Source organism: Notolepis coatsorum (genome assembly GCF_963971535.1).
Source record: "Notolepis coatsorum genome assembly, chromosome: 3".
Taxonomy (NCBI): Eukaryota; Metazoa; Chordata; class Actinopteri; order Aulopiformes; family Paralepididae; genus Notolepis; species Notolepis coatsorum.
The window spans coordinates 93,065,655-93,087,001 of record NC_140167.1 but is presented as its reverse complement, the minus strand read 5'-3'; the positions used below and the strand labels follow the sequence as shown (position 1 = coordinate 93,087,001).

At 44.2% G+C, this 21,347-nt stretch overlaps 1 protein-coding gene across 1 annotated transcript in view; it reads right to left on the bottom strand.

Moving 5' to 3' along the window:
• The window catches only part of ghrhrl (growth hormone releasing hormone receptor, like), a gene marked incomplete at both ends in the record, with an annotated part of 149,358 nt that overhangs the window by 13,920 nt on the left and 114,091 nt on the right, over positions 1-21,347 (bottom strand). Inside the window, 3 exons of the mRNA XM_084310116.1 lie at positions 16,552-16,637; positions 19,054-19,123; positions 20,573-20,633. Coding sequence (XP_084166242.1) covers positions 16,552-16,637; positions 19,054-19,123; positions 20,573-20,633 — 217 coding nt within the window. The remainder of the gene's footprint in view (positions 1-16,551; positions 16,638-19,053; positions 19,124-20,572; positions 20,634-21,347) is intronic.

Sequence of the window (21,347 nt, the reverse complement as noted above, 5' to 3'; positions counted from 1 at the left end):
CTCAGGAGCATCTGATACCATAGGCCTGGGTGAAGACAGAGATAGAAGAAGAACTATCATTCAAGGGTTCTACGACTATGCTTGCACCTCTTGGTACCAAATCACATCAAAGGCACTAAAAACAAGACTACAAACATCACAAAACAAACTGGTCAGACTACTGCTTGACCGTACTCCTAAAACCCACCTCACCCCTGCCCACTTTGACTACCTAGGATGGCTTAGAGTAGACGAGTCAAGACGACAGAGTACAACAACTTGCAATGGGCCTGGTGTATTGATTGATTGATTGATTGATTGAAAAGTGTATTAACAGATTGCAGAATGGGTACAGTACAGTACAGCTCAATACATACAATTGTTAAGGGGATGCAGACCAGAGAAAGACTTCCGTCTTGTTTACATCAGGGTCCCCCATTTTCAATTCATCATAACATAACAGACATACACAACATACAGATAGACAGTACTGCTACATCTATACATTTATGACATACCAGATGAAGTGTCTTTTCTTCATTTATGTATCTCTATCTAAGTTCATTGATCGTATAGTGTTCTATTTCACCCTTTCCTCTGCATGGTTTTAGGTATTTTCAGATGTTCGGTTTCAAGTAAGAGGAGACTGACGATATGGTCAAAATCAACGGGCGGCGGTGTTTATTAATAAAACAGCTTTAGGAATTAAAACAGTACATCGTCTCTTTCATTTGGCTGTTGTCGTCTCTCGGTGCTGTTCGCTGTCTTAGGTTGTCCATGGCCAACACCGAGTCCTCTCTTGTGGTTCGCTGGTCTGGTTGTCAAGACAACCTGGTCTCCTCGCCGATCCGGCAGGGAGTGCTTGATTTCGTATCGGCGGAGTCCGCTATGAACCTCGGCTCGGTCATCTGGTCTCAATGGCTCTCTGAGTCATCGGCTCTTCAGTAGCCTGAGTGGCGAGTCTCCCTGTGTCGGTGGAGGTTTTCAGCGCTTCAGTTGCGATACGATCTCTGTCATCGTCTGTCCCCATGTCTCTGGGTCTTCAGGTCCGTTCTGGTGTGTCAGCGCTTCTCCTGATGCGAAGCGATTTCGTCTGTCATCGGGTCTCAGTCCCTCTGTGTCACTGCTTGGCTCTGCAGGGATCCTTCTCCGTCTCCTCTGAGTGTCACCGGGTGTGTGTGTCGCTCCAGGTCTGTCTGTCTCTCCAGGTCCCCTTTTGGTGTGAGTCCTGTGTGTAGTGAGTCGCCATTCGCCCTTTTTATCAGCGGGGAGAGAGAGAGAGAGAGGGAGGGGGAGACAGAGAGCGAGAGGGAGGGGGGAGACCCTGCCTGCCTGTTCACGTCCATACGCTTTTCTTATTTTGGTCCACATTCCAACAGAAACCTGTCTGTTGGTGTCCTGTGTCCACATGTTACACAATTTCTTCTGCTGACACAACCAGTTGGTTCTGGTGACAACGGTTTTCACAGTCTATGGGGAGACAGACTGGCTTTTGATGCATAAATAATAAAACATGAGCTATTTCCATCTACAAACTCTTTACCATTCTGTAATTGCATTTTAGAATACTAAGATAATTCTTTATTTTCTAGCCAGTGACTCACTGTCTTGTTTTCAGTTGGATCCACTTTTTACTTTATTTGATTGCTTACTGTTTGTTTTTCCTATTCTAAGTACGCTGTAATCTAGGTTTTAGCTCTATTTTGATCACTTATTATTTTGTTCAGTATTTAACATTAATTTACAAACAATGTCTTTCCTTTCTTTACATATGTTTTGCAATGTTTTCTAAAGCCATCTAACTAATCTCTCTGACAAAGCCATTAGTTTTCTTTATATCCTTAAGGTCTAAAAACCATCTAGTCTACCTATTAGAGTGGCATTCTACTGTGTAAGGGGCGATTTCCAAATAGCCTGTGTCACCTTTCTGACCTCTGGGTTAGTCAGCAGCTGCCGTGTTGTAACCTGAAATTCTTTCCTTGTCTCATCGCTTTGACCCTTTTAACCTCCTTCCAGTTAAGAGTACCCTCCTCCCGTTCGGATGCACTCCTTCCCCTACTTAGATGCACCTCTCCCCATAAGGTTTAGGCAGTCCGCTACGACGGTACAACCAGCTCCTTTCTTAGGGCTGCCTTGTCCGACACCGGCCCCTCTCCCCCCACAGAGATGCAGGTCTCCACTTCCGGCGGTAAGGTCTCCTCTCATGAACGGAAGAAGTCCCCTTATTTTACCTTCAGGTGCAGTTTAAGGCTGGGTCCCTTTCCAATCTTAGGAGAGACAATCCAGATTCCTCTGAATTGACACCCCTCATCCCTCTGCTTCCCAGCATTTTCTTTTCAAAAACACTGATCACAGAAGCACAACTCGCCTACTAACCCTGTATCGGCTAGTAAGGTTACTGTGGCCTGACTGTACATTGAGCCAGGTGCATTTATGGTCTCTGCCATAACGCTCTCCCAACCGGCTGGCGACCCAGTCGATAGCGACCTCATAGTCCGTCATCAAGTCAGGACCCCAAGCGGCTGACTGTCCGTAGTACCTATCAGCCACTCAGTTTAGAAACCGACGGTCTTGTCCCCACCCCGCTTGCTCTGGGTATGGAAATATTGACCGTTTTCGCCAGCCTTGCCTGTTCACGGCAGGAGCTGTGCCCCCTCCGGTGCACCGCCCTGCTCCTAGGTGTGGACTGTCGTCCACGTACCACCCAGTGCCCACACCAACTTACGTGCGACGTTTCCTGGGCCGACTAGGCGGTTCCACAGTGGTATGTTAATTCATACCTCGTTACGCACGGAGGCCTTCAGTAACTCCTCAGCACTATAGTTTGTGTTTAACGTGCGCCCAGACTCTTGCGAGCCCACTGCCGCCTGCTAGTGGCTAGAGGTTCGGGGTGCCTAATCCCCTCCCTAACCACTTACTTTAAACAACCTCGCTTCCTGCCATCTGGCCGGGTGAGGGGCCATTGTCTCTCAACCTCTTTAGCCTAGGGTCCCAGAAATAACTTCACATGGTGTTCAAATCACCCTGTCTTTCAAATCAACTTCTCTGTTTTATCATTCGGTACATTTATAGTTGCTTATGTTCATGTTTTCATTTAGAAATATACGACAATCCACCCTTAGGGGGTTTAATAACCTCCTATACAACATCAATATTCTAAATTAAAACATGTTAAAAATCATATCCATAATTTTTGCTAATATTTTTCAAAATTTCAAAAAAATCCAAAATTGACCCAAATCAAACTACAAAACCCCTTTCCATCTGTACAGTTACAAAATCATCATTTCACCTACCTTTTCCTCCTTTCACAGTTATACACATTTATCAGTTATTATTATGACATCCAGTCTAGGTCCGTCTCTCTATGCAAAGAGATGATCGTACCATTCTCAACTTCTTTTCGTTTAAGACTATATTGATCCATGTACTTAGCTTAAATGTCTATTTTGTGTAATGGACTCTGCAAGAAAAGATTAATACATCACACCACTAAAAGATTAACTCTCTAAACATTTGAGGGAAATTCAAACAAGCAACATAAATCATTTTTACTCCTTAAAAAGACCACTGAGGCCTCAATTATCCTTTGCTTTCATCCCTGTCAGTTATCCCTGTTTAAACCTCCTAAGGCCTTTACTGCTAACTCGTTTTTGACCGTTTTCTTCTTGTTGTATCTTGTGCTAATCACCGCCCCTTCTTCGTTGTATGCAGGTCTCTGGTACTGCTCCGATTTTCCACAGAAGGAAAAGATTTTCCCTCTGTCCTTTTTGCATTTTGGATTATTATTTACAAAACACACAATAGATTGGAAACAGTTATTTTCACAGATACATCTTTACTGTTCTGCATTTTGACAATACATTTTTCTCCAATTCATTATCTATGTATTTCACAGCTTCTTACGTTAGCATTCAATCAAATCATCTTTGTCTCATTTCTTTTTGTGCTGTACTGTTTTACTAGATTCAATATCTCAAGATCAACACAACTACCTCCACCCTTGACAGTGGAATAACCATTATTTCACTTCCAAATACCTCGTTTCCCGACAGCTCCTCGGTCCGGACAGTCAGCTCTAGACGAGGCCAATCACCAACAGAACCTATGTGCATGGTCAACAAACCACAGTCCCTTTAAACACACATCACACACACTCCGCCAGCTTTCAACAAGCCGGTGCAGAGTCTTCCATAAGTCAATCATCAAATTCACATGTCTGCACCCTACATGAACACTAACTGGCCAAATTGCGACCAACAACCTACAGAGCTTTCTTATAGACAGAGAAATATGTTTCCCCAACACTTACCATAACCCAAAAAGTGACACAACCCTCCAGATTCTACATCTGGAGCCTTAATGAGCGGAAAACAAACCATGAACCAGCTCCCGTCCATTCTCAGTTTCCAGCACATTATATCAGACCTCCTACCAGTCTCGCTGTGTCACCACCACCTGCTACCCCTGACCGGCGAGAGAACCCCCCCAGCCAGCCAGTTCCTAAAAAAAAATATAGTCAACCAAAAACAAAGAAAATTAAAAATAAACAAAAAAAACTGTGAGTGCCTACATGCTACACACCCATCCAACAGAATTAAACTATCATCCAGAGGCATAAATACCCCCGCAAAACTAAGACAGCAAAATTAGAAATCCAAAAAGAATAAAATAAGTAATGAAATAATATTATTGTTGTTGTTCTTTTTTTTTTTTTTTTTTTTTTTTTTTTTTTATTCCTTAATTCAACCTTGACCACCCTTTGATCAAGTATTGTAATCACTACTATAAATAGTCCTTTGTTTCTAACTCTGTCTAATATTATATGTTCCATTGTTCCTGTCTAAAACCCAACTGTTTAACCCTTCTCTGACACCGTCTGGTTCAGAGTTCACATGACCACAAGAGCCATTGCGGTGACCATTTTTCTCTCTCTCTCCAATCTGTGCAGCCGGGCCAGGCTGCACAGGTGGGAGATACCAAAAATCGTCCACCATACCATTCTCCCTTACGTTTTCCTCACTGCCACAGCAAGAGTTGATCAGACACACTGTAGCAAAAAGGAAAACCCATGATTTGTCTATTAATCTACTGTTAGTACGATTGGCTCATGCATCTATCAGTCATTTCATCTCTCCCTGTTAGTTGCACATCCATCTTAGTCGCTTCCACTCATAATCTAATGTACCAACGCTTCTATATATATTTTTTTTTTTCTATTTTTTGTTCCAATCAGTCCTTCTTCCCATTTTAACTTATTAATAACTCTATTTTCCCGAGCACTATTAGCTCCGCTTGTGCATTCCTGCCTCGTTCTTAATTAACCTATGACCTATGCAGACACCCCCTCTGACAATGTCCCAACTCTCCACATTCCCAGCAACCCTGTTTGGACTCTTGCTTCTTTCTGGACGTTCGCTGAGGCCTCCACCCTTTGTCACATGACCGAGCGAAATGGCCAACCTCCCCACAACCCCAGCACACAGCCGACGCCGGCCATCCCAGGGGTTCCAGTTCACCCAGTTTACCACGACTCCCACAGTCTCTCGGCTGGCCTCCCACCGTCCTCTCCAGGTCCACCCCTCTCCTGTCCTCTGGTCGCATGTCCTGTTGCCTGGAGGAGAGAGGGGCATACCTGTCCTTTTCTGCTGCCTCTCCTCGGGCCTTCTCTTGTTGGGAGGGGCCTGGAAACTCACCCCTCCTGCGGTTCTGTTCACCCTGTTGCGGCCCAGTTCCCTGTCCGGGCAACGGAGCACAGGGCACTCTTTGATCACAGCGGCCTAGGTCAGACGCCCGAAGCATGATCTCAACAGCTGTCGCTTCTAGTAGCACAGTCTTTCTCGCCAGTTCTCGTCCCAGTCTCTGAGTCTCGTGTGCGGCTTGACCGATCTCCAGCTGTGTCTTCATCAGATCTCGATGAACTGCCTCGTGTTGTTCGAACGCCGTCACAAACGCTCTCTGTTGTCTATAGTATGCCGCCTCTTCCCCCATCTCAGCACGGGCGGTTTGACGTCCCATCGTTGGGCTCCGCCTCCCATCTTGGCTTTGGTGCTGAGGGCAGGATGGATGTGGGAAACGGGTGGGCTGTAGAAACTGTTCGTGTATTCCATACCTGCTGTCGGTCTCAGTTCCAGCCCTCCGGCCAGAGTGGACTTCGTGGGACGGCTGTAACCTCAGTCTCTTTTTCTGCCCCTTGGTTAAACCGCAGTCGCCTGCAATGGACACTCCAGCTTGAATCGGTTCTGGTTGGAGTAACACCGTTGTCACTGGTTCACTCCCCTGTGTTGGAATCAAAGTCATCATTCCAAGTCCTTCTGTCGTACTGGTCACATGAGAGAAGTCCATATTCAAATCAATCAGATCATCACTGGTATAGTCTATCTGGGAAATGTCTGCAGAGGCCCTCGGCCTACTCCCCCCAATGGCCCGATCACTAAGGCCCTCCTCCATATCGTTGTTGTTGTTATCCTATTGTTACTGCATTTAACGCTTCAGTTGTTCCTATCAAATGTCCCACTAAAGTGAACTTCCTATGTTACTGTCATTCATTCCACTTTCAACACACTCTTGTAATCACCGTTTGAAAAAACAAGTTTCTCTGTCTTCCACTACTTCTACTTACTTGAGTTAAAACACTCACACTGTCAAATTTTTACTGTGCAGACAAGGATTGATAACTGGCTTATCATTCATACTTATACCAAGGCGCATTAAAGCCGTTTTCCCTAGATGGTTGTGGAAGTCGTTAGAGCACCTGTCCGGCCGAGCATCTGTATAGAAAGAAAGCAGAAATATCCAAACTTAATACAGTGGCATTTCCCTTATTATTTCCACTCTTCGTTATGCATTGGAAATGTCGGGCAACACTATACTAATATATTTAAAGAGACACAGTGTGATTTGCTTGAAAAAATAACGATACAGCTTATCTTGTTTTTTGTCCGTTCCTTCAACAGGAACACTGGAGTTTTCCAATCCCCTGTGTGCTCTCTCCTCCTGATTTCCTGGGAAATATAATCATTAATCCCCTTCCTATCCATTGTCTAATAATCCTTTGTAAACCTGGTCCTTCATCTGATTCTAATCTCTCTTTGCTTGATGAATCTGTTCATCCTAACCTTATTTCTTACTTTTAAATGCCCGATTAGCGTATCGACTAAATGTATTATTCCGATTAGCGTATCGACTAAATGTATTATTCGCTTTCGCTTCACTTCTCATACTACATCTATTTCATTCATCCTTACACACAACCATTACCCCCCACAACACTTAATAAAAATTTATCAGTGTTGCTACTGCTACCAACCACCTAATCAGGGAAAACAATAAACTTTTAGCAACTTAGATCACTAAAACCCTGACCGACACATAGTACAGCTGGCCACGTTAATAATTTCATGGACACCCGCACTATGCCACCGCAATATCCTCCCAGTTCTCCGAATACACAAAGAACCGTCAACTCACAGCCCAAAGCGTCCTCCCTTCAGTTTCGAACCTGAACGGAATCACCCCAAGCTTCTACCACACCAAGAATATCACAAATCATCCTACCACCACCTGCACCTAGACAGGCCAGCGCCCATCCGGTACCTACTTCACATATACAATAACAACGCAGTACAAATAAACCTACAACCAAATGCCCACAACACGCCGCAATCTAGGGATGGCGAAATACAAGGAGAGACAGGGAAGGGAAAAGAAAAAAGGAGGGAGGGATACAGGGATCCAGGGACTAAGGGGAGGAAAGGGGGGGGGGGGGGGGGTTCACGCCAATCCCACCAGCGCCATTACACCTGGCCCATAACAAATACAGACCTATAATCAAACCAGTAAACACCCCCATCATCAACAACAGAAAAAACCGAACATAAAGAATTTATAAATCCCCACAAATGGTCGCTACTCAAAACTTATAATAATTACAAACCCTTCTCCACTGCCAACTGCACCCCGTTCCACCTGTAAAGGTGAAACTATAAAAGAGGCAACAGCGCCCTCCGCTGGAACGTCCTGTCCATCACCAACGCACCACAACACTCACCACTTCCTGTAGGAGGCGCCACGCCTCCCCCGCAAGTGCGTCATTACGTAAACCACCCCAAGACGTCAACTCGACGTTCTACCTCAACCACAAAACTACAATTCCCAGAACCCTCTACACCGGAAGCCCCTGTCCACCGCCTCTCTAAGATCCCGCTGCCAGCAACAGTAGCAACACGCGAGATTCCCCGAGAGTTCAATCATGCTATATTGTTAGCACAGGTAGCTTAGCATCTTAGCTTCGTTAGCTCAGTGCCGCTCGCACCAGCTTAGCTCAGCGTCCAACATCACTCCTCCTAAACGGCCCAGTCCTGTTGACTCGAGCGGCACAACACATCGCGACGTTTACACAACCCCAGCTACACCCCGTAACATAACTTTAATCCTATTAAGCCCCCGTTCACAGAACCTATATTATTATCCTTATTCCAGTACGCTCGCCCGCTTGGCCCCGGCCGGCTCCGTATTTTAAATCTAACGCTCCCGATCTAGCCCCGTATTTCAAATCTAACGCACCCCAAGCTCCGACGCTTCCAGTGACGTCATTAGCTCCAAAATCCCCGTTCTCTTTGATCTTTACTACATTACTTTTAGACTCCTACAGCCCCGATTTGAAAAATTTCAACGAACATTACACATCTCCTAGGTTCCATCTCACATGTCATTCATTCAATTCACTCGAAAACGCAACACAGCGTCCACACGTTAGTCGCGTCGCGCTCAGCTAATGCTGGCAGGACAGGGGTGTGGTTTCTCCGTTGCAGCCTTGGCCACCAGCTGGTTCATAATAATACAAAAAATACCTCGACATTTACTCAGAGCTCCTATCATTCATCCATTTAAACACATATACTTAGCAAAACAATGTCTCATTCATAAGCATACTATTCATTTATGCACACATTCATTCCAAACGCATTTCCTTGCTTTTTTCACACAACATCCTCCTATGTTCTAATCTCATGTGCAGTTACCCCACGCATTTCCCCCACAAGTGCATTATCTCCAAAGGTTACTCTCCCCCCCCCCCTCATTCCTCTTCTCAGCCTCTCAATCTTCATATTCAGCGCCGTTTGGGGAGCTTTTACCTGTCTCACCCCCAAATCGACCAAATACCTTCTCAAAAATCCGTACCAAAGGCGAATTTTTTAAGCAGATTCCGTCGGGTCACACTACAACAGATCTGTATGAAAACGTCTTTCTAAACTCGTCTGTTATACGTGCCGATTCTAAGAGTGAAGTCCGCGAATGATGGCGCGGAAAAAAAAAGCAACCAATTATCTCCCTGTTCTCTATTTCTCTTCGCGGAACCAGGCTATCCCTGAACTTCACCACGGCTATCTTATACTACCCTATACTCCACTCCGTTCTCTGTTCTCTTCGTGGAACCAGGCTGCCCTGTGCTACACCACGGTTTATCTCTTCGTGGAACCAGGCTGCCCTGTACTACCACGGTTTATCTCTTCGTGGAACCAGGCTGCCCTGTACTACCACGGTTTTCTCATTAAACTCTTCACCTTACCCTCTACTGAACCACTCCGTCACGCACAGTCCCACTTCCCGCTATCTGTGACTAATCTCCGTCCTACTGCTCCTACGCCGGTCCCCTCAAATATTTCACCTAATCCCTAGCCTATCCCCTAAACTGATATAACTAAATACAGACATCTATTTCCTCTCCTCACTTGGCCCTGTACCAATTATAGGCATCCTAACTGAACATAAGTGCAGCGCCGGTGTGTGGCTGAGACCAGAGCCAGGTTGTGAAACCTGGACCCCGGTACCCCCCCAACACCAACATTATCCTGGTCCATTTACAACTCATTTCTACCTAATGCAATAGCAACCCCAAAATGCGAGCCTGCTTCGACCATTACTAATCTTAAACACCATCATCACTACTTACCTAGTCCCGCTGGCCGTGGCTGAAGTGGACGATCATTCAGTCGCAGAGGGCTTCGATGATGGGGAGAGAACCTCTCTGTGGTTCAACCAGTTCTGGTCGAATGCAGGACGGGTCATGGCACCATTTGAAGTGTCTTTTCTTCATTTATGTATCTCTATCTAAGTTCATTGATCGTATAGTGTTCTATTTCACCCTTTCCTCTGCATGGTTTTAGGTATTTTCAGATGTTCGGTTTCAAGTAAGAGGAGACTGACGATATGGTCAAAATCAACGGGCGGCGGTGTTTATTAATAAAACAGCTTTAGGAATTAAAACAGTACATCGTCTCTTTCATTTGGCTGTTGTCGTCTCTCGGTGCTGTTCGCTGTCTTAGGTTGTCCATGGCCAACACCGAGTCCTCTCTTGTGGTTCGCTGGTCTGGTTGTCAAGACAACCTGGTCTCCTCGCCGATCCGGCAGGGAGTGCTTGATTTCGTATCGGCGGAGTCCGCTATGAACCTCGGCTCGGTCATCTGGTCTCAATGGCTCTCTGAGTCATCGGCTCTTCAGTAGCCTGAGTGGCGAGTCTCCCTGTGTCGGTGGAGGTTTTCAGCGCTTCAGTTGCGATACGATCTCTGTCATCGTCTGTCCCCATGTCTCTGGGTCTTCAGGTCCGTTCTGGTGTGTCAGCGCTTCTCCTGATGCGAAGCGATTTCGTCTGTCATCGGGTCTCAGTCCCTCTGTGTCACTGCTTGGCTCTGCAGGGATCCTTCTCCGTCTCCTCTGAGTGTCACCGGGTGTGTGTGTCGCTCCAGGTCTGTCTGTCTCTCCAGGTCCCCTTTTGGTGTGAGTCCTGTGTGTAGTGAGTCGCCATTCGCCCTTTTTATCAGCGGGGAGAGAGAGAGAGAGAGGGAGGGGGAGACAGAGAGCGAGAGGGAGGGGGGAGACCCTGCCTGCCTGTTCACGTCCATACGCTTTTCTTATTTTGGTCCACATTCCAACAGAAACCTGTCTGTTGGTGTCCTGTGTCCACATGTTACACAATTTCTTCTGCTGACACAACCAGTTGGTTCTGGTGACAACGGTTTTCACAGTCTATGGGGAGACAGACTGGCTTTTGATGCATAAATAATAAAACATGAGCTATTTCCATCTACAAACTCTTTACCATTCTGTAATTGCATTTTAGAATACTAAGATAATTCTTTATTTTCTAGCCAGTGACTCACTGTCTTGTTTTCAGTTGGATCCACTTTTTACTTTATTTGATTGCTTACTGTTTGTTTTTCCTATTCTAAGTACGCTGTAATCTAGGTTTTAGCTCTATTTTGATCACTTATTATTTTGTTCAGTATTTAACATTAATTTACAAACAATGTCTTTCCTTTCTTTACATATGTTTTGCAATGTTTTCTAAAGCCATCTAACTAATCTCTCTGACAAAGCCATTAGTTTTCTTTATATCCTTAAGGTCTAAAAACCATCTAGTCTACCTATTAGAGTGGCATTCTACTGTGTAAGGGGCGATTTCCAAATAGCCTGTGTCACCTTTCTGACCTCTGGGTTAGTCAGCAGCTGCCGTGTTGTAACCTGAAATTCTTTCCTTGTCTCATCGCTTTGACCCTTTTAACCTCCTTCCAGTTAAGAGTACCCTCCTCCCGTTCGGATGCACTCCTTCCCCTACTTAGATGCACCTCTCCCCATAAGGTTTAGGCAGTCCGCTACGACGGTACAACCAGCTCCTTTCTTAGGGCTGCCTTGTCCGACACCGGCCCCTCTCCCCCCACAGAGATGCAGGTCTCCACTTCCGGCGGTAAGGTCTCCTCTCATGAACGGAAGAAGTCCCCTTATTTTACCTTCAGGTGCAGTTTAAGGCTGGGTCCCTTTCCAATCTTAGGAGAGACAATCCAGATTCCTCTGAATTGACACCCCTCATCCCTCTGCTTCCCAGCATTTTCTTTTCAAAAACACTGATCACAGAAGCACAACTCGCCTACTAACCCTGTATCGGCTAGTAAGGTTACTGTGGCCTGACTGTACATTGAGCCAGGTGCATTTATGGTCTCTGCCATAACGCTCTCCCAACCGGCTGGCGACCCAGTCGATAGCGACCTCATAGTCCGTCATCAAGTCAGGACCCCAAGCGGCTGACTGTCCGTAGTACCTATCAGCCACTCAGTTTAGAAACCGACGGTCTTGTCCCCACCCCGCTTGCTCTGGGTATGGAAATATTGACCGTTTTCGCCAGCCTTGCCTGTTCACGGCAGGAGCTGTGCCCCCTCCGGTGCACCGCCCTGCTCCTAGGTGTGGACTGTCGTCCACGTACCACCCAGTGCCCACACCAACTTACGTGCGACGTTTCCTGGGCCGACTAGGCGGTTCCACAGTGGTATGTTAATTCATACCTCGTTACGCACGGAGGCCTTCAGTAACTCCTCAGCACTATAGTTTGTGTTTAACGTGCGCCCAGACTCTTGCGAGCCCACTGCCGCCTGCTAGTGGCTAGAGGTTCGGGGTGCCTAATCCCCTCCCTAACCACTTACTTTAAACAACCTCGCTTCCTGCCATCTGGCCGGGTGAGGGGCCATTGTCTCTCAACCTCTTTAGCCTAGGGTCCCAGAAATAACTTCACATGGTGTTCAAATCACCCTGTCTTTCAAATCAACTTCTCTGTTTTATCATTCGGTACATTTATAGTTGCTTATGTTCATGTTTTCATTTAGAAATATACGACACAGATTTGCAAATACAGTACTGTTTGTGATACAAAAAGTGTCCAGAAAAAGAGTGTATATACATTTGACGTAGAAACTGTACATTGGAGGAGGTTGGGTAGGTGGGGTGGGGTTGGGTGGGTGGGTGGGTGGCTGTACATTGGAGGTGGGGGGGGGGGGGGGGATGTTGGGTAGGGGGGGGGGGCACTGTACATTGGAATACTGACAAAGCCATACTTGGTCATTTACTGTACAACTGGGTTAGGACATTTGTAGTGGCCAGTTTCAAATTGCAGTCTCCCGTAGGTGTTTTTTGAGAGTGAGAGTTTTGAGAGTCTACAAGATACACTACACCACTAAGGTACCCATGTACATGTCGAGGTACTTTCCAAAGGTCAGTGAATACCACAACCACAACACCAGAGGGAGCTCCACAAATCATGTGCAACCCAGATTCGGCTCAAACAAGGGACTTAACACGTTTCGCAATTATGCCACAACAATGTGGAACGCCCTACCCACAGCCGTAAAAAAAGGTGAATCCCTACCCACCTTCAAAACCTCTCTCAAAGAGCACCTACGTGAGGCTGCAATTCGAAACTGGCCCCCGTAAATGTCCGAACACCCTCCCACCCCCTCCTAATGTACATTTCCCTCCCCCTCGTATTTATATATTTACTGTTAGGATCTCTGTTTAACAGTACTGTATATTTGCATATCTTGTATGTCACAAATGTAACAGTACTGTATATCTGTATGTCATAAATGTCATGATTAGATTAGATTAGATGATTAGATTCGATTTTTATATCTGTATGTTGTGTATGTCATAAATGTCATTATGAATTGAAAATGGGGGACCCTGATGTAAACAAGACGAAAGTCTTTCTCTGGTCTGCATCCCCTTAACAATTGTGTGTATTGAGCTGTACTGTACTGTACCCATTCTGCAATCTGTTAATTAAAATGTTCAATCAATCAAGAGAAGAGAATTTGCATTGCGGATGTCGATGGGGAGGGAGTTCCAAAGGGTGGGGGCAGCCACACTAAAAGCCCTGTCCCCGAAAGTCTGCAACCTCGCTTGTGGGATGGTAAGTAAGCCTGTGTCAGAGGAGTGGAGAATCCGGGAGGGGGTGTGTACAGTAGGTGTGGAGAAGGTTGCATAGGGCGGTGGTGTGTAGGGATTTATATGTCAGCAGGAGGATTTTGATGGTGACACAAGATTTTACAGGAAGCCAGTGGAGGTGAATGAGGGTGGGGGTGATGTGCTGCCAGGGTTTGGTGCGGGTGAGAACCCTGGTGGCAGAGTTCTGAACGTACTGGAGCCTATCCAGGGCTTTGTGGGTCACCCCGGGTAGAACTCCATTACAGTATAGTCCAAGCGGGAGGTGATGAAGGCATGGATGAGGGTTTCAGCCACAGAGTCTGTAAGTGAGGGCCGGAGTCTTGAGATGTTATTACATGTGATATGTGTGATATGTGTGACATATGTGACATGTGATGACAGATGATAATCACTCTTGTCACGTAATAAATTGTGAATACCCTCATGACAAGTTATAGATGTACGCCTTAATAAGTGCATCTTCAGTCTCTTTTTGAACAACATTTAGTTTTTTCTTTGTGGATGGTTTGGTTTGGCTCGCATAATATCACCATTGTCAGCCTTTCTGGTGTTATGGTTATAAAAAAAAACTATTTGATTTGGGTTGCCAGGATGTGCAGGAAGAATTAAGCGTAGTGTATGAAGGGGATACAATGGTTTCTCAATCTAATCTGGCAACATATATCCCCCATACAAAGCCCGGTTTCATTCATGTCACTATACAACTTAATTAAACACTTATATATTATATATATATTAAGGCTGTCAAAGTTAACGCGGTATTAACGCGTTATCGCCCGATTCTATTAACGCCACTATTTCTTTTAACTCACGATTAACTAAAAAAAAATTATTTATATTTTTTTTACTAGACTTCACTCAGGTGTATTATTGATGCTCTCATTGATACTATGTTTGTTTCTGAAGTGTGTGTGTGTGTGTGTGTGTGAGATATAAAGAGAGAGAGGGGGGTGAGAGAGATGAGGAAGGGGCAGGAGAGAAAGAGAGTTGGGAGAGTGTGTGTGTGAGAGAGAGAGGGGGGGTGTGTGATTACTCAGCCCTTGTGTGGGTGAATGTAACAAGTTCCTAACGTTTTCTTTCCCCTATTATTTCATGCACACTTTATTCATTGTTTTAAATTATAATTTTCTTTTAAGTTATTTTGTGCATCACTGTTTTGAATTTGATGCAAATTTGCAATGCATGAGGGTCATCCTTTTGTGTTAAATGGCTGCATAAGCAAGCATTTGTTGACTTGCATGTTGATAAGAGTATTACAACTTGGAACTTGAAAAAGATCTGTTTATGGTAGAAAAAAAATGCGATTAATTTGCGATTAATCGTGAGTTAACTATGGACAATCATGCGATTAATCGAGTTAAATATTTTAATCGATTGACAGCCTTAATATATATATGTGGACAAAGAAATCATGTGATCTCCATCATGTCTTGCACAAATGTTGACAAGTTTTTTTACACACATGTTCTGTTTAAATGTATTATAATATCCTGAGATGAATCTGTTAAAGGTGTTTTAATATCCTGAGGTGAATCTGTATAGGTGTTTTAATATCCTGAGGTGAATCTGTTTATAGGTGTTTTAATATCCTGAGGTGAATCTGTTTATAGGTGTTTTAATATCCTGAGATGAGTCTATTTAAGTGAAGTATGATGGTACCTGCATGGGGTTACACTTCAGATCCTATGTTAGTATTTGGTATTCTGTCCAGACGCGCAGTAGGGATCGGAATCACCAGAGGCTCCACAATATGATTTCATCACGATACCATAGCATTGAGATTTTAAGATATTACCTTTCTTCAACTGCACATTATGTCCCCAATGGAAACCTCTACAAGAATCTACAATAAAAAAATATATATATTAAGGCTGTCAATCGATTAAAATATTTAATCTGATTAATCGCATGATTGTCCATAGTTAACTCACGATTAATCGCAAATTAATTGCATATTTTGTATCTGTTCTAAATCCACCTTAAACTGATCTTTTTCAAGTTTTAATACTCTTATCAACATGAGGGTCAACAAATGCTTTCTTTATGCAGCCATTTGACACAAAAGGATGACCCTCATGCATTGCAAATGTGCATCAAATTCAAAACAGAGTGATGCACAAAATAACTTAAAAGAAAATAATAATTTAAAACAATGAATAAAGTGTGCATTAAATAATAGGGGAAAGAAAACGTTAGGAACTTGTTACATTCACCCACACAAGGGCTGAGGACTCACCCCCGCCCCCCTCTCTCTCTTACACACACACACTCTCCCAGCTCTCTTCTCTCTTGCTCCTTCCTTATCTCCCCCTCTCTCTCTCTTTCTCTCTCACACACACACTTTGAGTCAGAAACAAACATAGTATCAATGTGAGTATCAATAATACACCTGAGCGAAGTCTAGAAAAAAAAAAGAAAGTAAAAAAAAAGAATTTGAAGTTATTAAAAAATATCAAATAAACGTTAATTGTGCGTTTAAAAAAATAGTGGCGTTAAAAGAATTGTGCGTTAACACGTTAGCTTTGACAGCCTTAATATATATATAATCTGAAGATAAAGTCTTCAGTCTGTTCTACTTAGTATTTTATCTTTTTTTTTCTTTTTTTAAAGATCGATACTTGAAGTCTGTGTATCGATACATAATTGCCATGTAAAAGTACTTCTATTCTGTTCTATTCTATTCTATAAATCACAATACTACAGTATGCTGTATGGACTTTCCCCTAAAGCCCAGTAGAGAAAGCAAGATGGCATTGGCTACAGTCATATCTGTAATTGTATCTGTGGCTAAAGCATTACCTGTATTGAGATGAGTTATTGATCAGTCGGAGGTTGAGCTTCTGTATCAATATTCGAATGATGTTTATGAAGAGCATAAAATTCACCTGTTGATAGAAAAGCAGGGGCATGTATAAGGAGGAATGCACGTTAAAAATAAATATGGATATGCTTTGACAGTTTTGACCAGTGCCAAATGTTGCTAACATATGTAACGGTTGTGACATCATCACCTTAAACTTCTATGCCCCGAGGGAGTTTCGGGCACCACGGGTCGACAGCACAGACCGCTATACCAAGAAGTGAACTCACTGCTTTGTGTCTTTTAAGGATGAGAGTGAGTTTAACCCATATTACCGCTACTCGCCCCAGTCACTTCACAACATCTGAAGTCCATCGTGATTCGTGACTGCGCTTTGCGGTACAATCCGTTACACATACTGTATAATACATGTAATTTCATTGCCAGGCTCAATGCCCTGCCAACAGTACAGGTAGCCATGTGTGTAATTGATTTGTAATGGAAGTTTCAACATCAAAGTCCCAATGCAGGGGCGGCTGGGTGGCGCAGCGGAGATTGCGCTCGTCACCAATGCAAGAGACTCCAGTCTCGAATCCGGGTGTCAGCATTGCCTCCGGCTTGGGCCAGTCGTCATACTATCTCAATTGGCAGAGGTAGCGGGTGGAAAGTCGATGGGTGGGGATTGGACATTGTGGACAGCGACTCCTACAGGTCGGTTGGGGGACGCCTGCACAGCAGAGACAGGAAGTAGCAGGGGTAGTGTGAGCCTCCCATGCGTTACTCCTCGCCACTGAGAGTCCGCGCTGTCTGGTGAAAAGATGCGACAGGCTGCCTCCTCGTGTACCGGAGGGGACACGTGATGCAAGGCTTCTATCCTCCCTACGACCGACCAGTGGGAGACATAGTCGAGCAACGTTCAAGACAGGGGAGGGGAGAATTGGAAATACGAAACTGGGATGGGAGAAAAATAGAAAAATAAGGAGAAAAAGTGGAGAAAAAAAAGAGTCCCAATGCATACAAATGGAAGTAAAGTATTTGAAGCTCTAAACTTTTCTTCTTGATTATTGCAATGACTACAACACATTCAGCAGCCAGATTTCTAACACTGACAAGGAGACATGACCAGAATTACATCGGCTTCCAGTTCCCTACAGAATACAATTTAAGACACTGTTAACAACCTGGCCCCTTTCATACAGTACATCGCTGACCTTCTGGTACCTCACACACCTGTTTGTATTTCCACTGCAGGCCTGCTCACCATCCCACACACTTGTCACTGTATGTTTGGTGACAAAGCCTTTTCAAATCCCCCCCCCCCCCCCCCCGGCTCTGGAATAACCTACCAGAGGACATCAGGAACAGTGGGATGTGGATGTTTTTAAAAAGAAGCACACCTTCCACAACGACCACTAGCTTTGTACACACACACACACACACACACACACACACACACACACACACACACACACACACACACACACACACACACACACACACACACACACACACACACACACACACACACACACACACACACACACACACACACACACACACACACACACACACACACACACACACACACTCATGCACATACAGTACACACACCATCTCATACACACCATAAGCTATTATATTCATGCCCTGTTGATCTTCAGCTGATCTCTGCTGTCTGTTTTGATGATTGAATTTATTTTTACTTTAAAAAAATATTATTATACTGGTAAGTAATAGTATATACATTCATATGCCTATATTCTTTGCGCTTTACAAAATGAAGGTTATTATTACTATTATTATTATTATTATTATTATTATTATTATTATTATTATTATTATTATTATTATTATTATTATTATTATTATAATTATTGTTATATATATCATCTCTCAATCACCCACCGTCATAACCATGTTTACAGCAGGTACATAATTAATCAATTGTTGTCATTCTATCATTATTTAAATTTTTTTGATCCACTTTTTCTCCTTATTTTCTATTTTTCTCCCATCCCAATTTCGTATTTCCAATTCTTCCCTCCCCTGTCTTGAACGTTGCTAGACTATGCCTCCCACTGGTCGGCTGTAGTGAGGATAGAAGCCTTGCATCACGTGTCCCCTCCGGTACACGAGGAGGCAGCCTGTCGCATCTTTTCACCGCAACAGCTCAAACTCTCAGTGGCGAGGAGTAACGCGTGGGAGGCTCACGCTGCCCCCGATACTTCCTGTTTCCGCCGTACCGGCGCCACCCAACCGACCTGTAGGAGTCGCTGTCCACAACGTCCAATCCCCACCCACCGGCTTTCCCACCCTCTAAACACTGCCAATTGTGTTAGTATGACGGCCGGCCAAGCCGGTAGCAACGCAGAGAGCTGGGCTCGATACCAGCATCTCCTGCGTTAGTGGCGAGCACCTTGCCCACTGCGCCACTCAGCCGCCCCCAGTCATTCTATCATTATTAAACATAATTGGCTGCGTCACAAAGCATTTCCAGTTACCCCTATGGAGACCACGATTGGTCCTTTGATGATCCACCAGTAAGGAGAGTCCTCGTTGATGTCCCAGCATCTGTATGGGGAGATTGATTGATTGATTGATTGATTGATTGATTGATTGAAAACTTTATTAACAGATTGCAGAATGGGAACAGTACAGTACAGCTCAATACATACAATTGTTAAGGGGATGCAGACCAGAGAAAGACTTTCGTCTTGTTTACATCAGTGTCCCCCATTTTCAATTCATCATAACATATATGACATACATGACATACAGATAGACAGTACTGCTACATCTATACATTTATGACATACCAGATTTGCAAATACAGTACTGTTTGTGATACGAAAAGAGTCCAGAAAAGAGAGTATATAGATTTGACGTAGAAACTGTACATTGGACCAGTGGCGGACTCAGGCTGTTTGAAGGGCAGGGGCAAAAAAAAAAAAAAAAGGGCACCTACTGCGCAACATGGGACCCCATCAGTGAGCAAAAAGATATGATGCGTCATGTATGGTGCACCAATGGGCACGTCCTCTCATTTTCGCCACTCAAAATGCCATTTTAGCGTGATGTTTGCAGCTGTGGGGGCACATAGTCAGAGGGTGACTACAGCTCAAATGACCATGACTGATGACATTATGAATGAAGTAAATGTACCGAGAAGGCCTCTACAGGTGATGATGGCACCAGAGCCCACACTGCGACGCAGCGCTGCCTTTACCCCTGTAGTTCACAGCCTGCTAATCAGAATCAGAATCAGAATCAGAATCAGAATCAGAATCAGAAAGGTCTTTATTGCCAAGTAGTTTTACACATACGAGGAATTTGATTTGCCCGATTTTGGTGCGACAGTAACAGACAGACAATTACGGTGGAATAAAAATATATAAGGTAGAATAAAATAAAATGGAATATAATGAAATAAAATCACAATAGAATAGAATAGAATTATAAAATAGAATAGGCCAGGGCTGTACAATTGTGCACGATATGGTCGAGTATACACTAATTAGAATACAAATTACAATACAGTGGGATGGGATATTTACTGTAACAAACAGGGCTGTGCAATTGAGCAGTAATGTGCAAAAAGTATGAACAGTGAAGTAGGATGAAGAGTTTTAACAGCTCTGTCCAAGAGAGACTAAATCTGTACCAAATCCGGACATCCATGACCAAATGAGTTTGAGAGAAAATGCGGCTATAGCTGTGAATGAACAAGGCTGCGCTGACACGTGCATTCATATTATTCATTCAATATGAAAGGGTTAACCCTTTCACAACCACACTACAGAAGGTTAACCCTTTCACTGCCACACGACAAACGGTTAACCCTTTCACAACCACACTACAGAAGGTTAACCCTTTCACTGCCACACGACAAACGGTTAACCCTTTCACAACCACACGACAGAAGGTTAACCCTTTCACTGCCACACGACAAACGGTTAACCCTTTCACAACCACACTACAGAAGGTCAAAGCATGGAAGAAAGCAAGACGACGAATACTAACTCTGTGTCCTCGAAGTAAACCCTGGATCCAATCCACAGGACCATGAACACAACAGGGACACCTGCAGACGGGGCACAGAACCAGACCAACATCAACACCGAATACATGACGAGCTCCATGAAGGGTAATTCAGATGATTAGAAAGATGTGAAGCGACTTCACTGTCAATCATTTCTACGACTGGGTTCCTGCTGGGCAAATCACCAACACACACAAACATACACACACACACACACACACAGGGACGTGCACAGGACTTTAGAGGGGCACGTGCTCAAAGGCTGAAAAGGGCACTACACTTGTGTGTATATATTAACTTATCCTTGAAAGACACTTTTATCACTGACTTAAAAGGCCCATACATCTCCATAAATGTTCAGGGGGGAGGGAATAAGTGCTTACCCTACAGACCCCAAGAAGTGCTGTATATTCTGTATTGTTTAATATAAATGCATTTTTTATTCCAATCCCGATTTGTATTTGAGATTCCCAAATCCCATCGGACTTGACTTCTTCATGTCCCTCAATGAGTGTAATACCAGCATTCAACTGTATGCGCCACAGTGGTTTCTATCATCATCATCATCACCACCCACGCTATGCATAAAATATATAGGTCCGCGGAGAGGCACGCTGAGGAGGCCGTGCAAACTGCAATGGAATATGGGGCATCTCTCTCTTTACCTAATATTTTGATTCTATCCTGACATTTTTCAGTTGGAAGGGCAGTCTATATGCGTAACGGTAAAAAAAAAAAGAAAAAAAAGAAAAATTC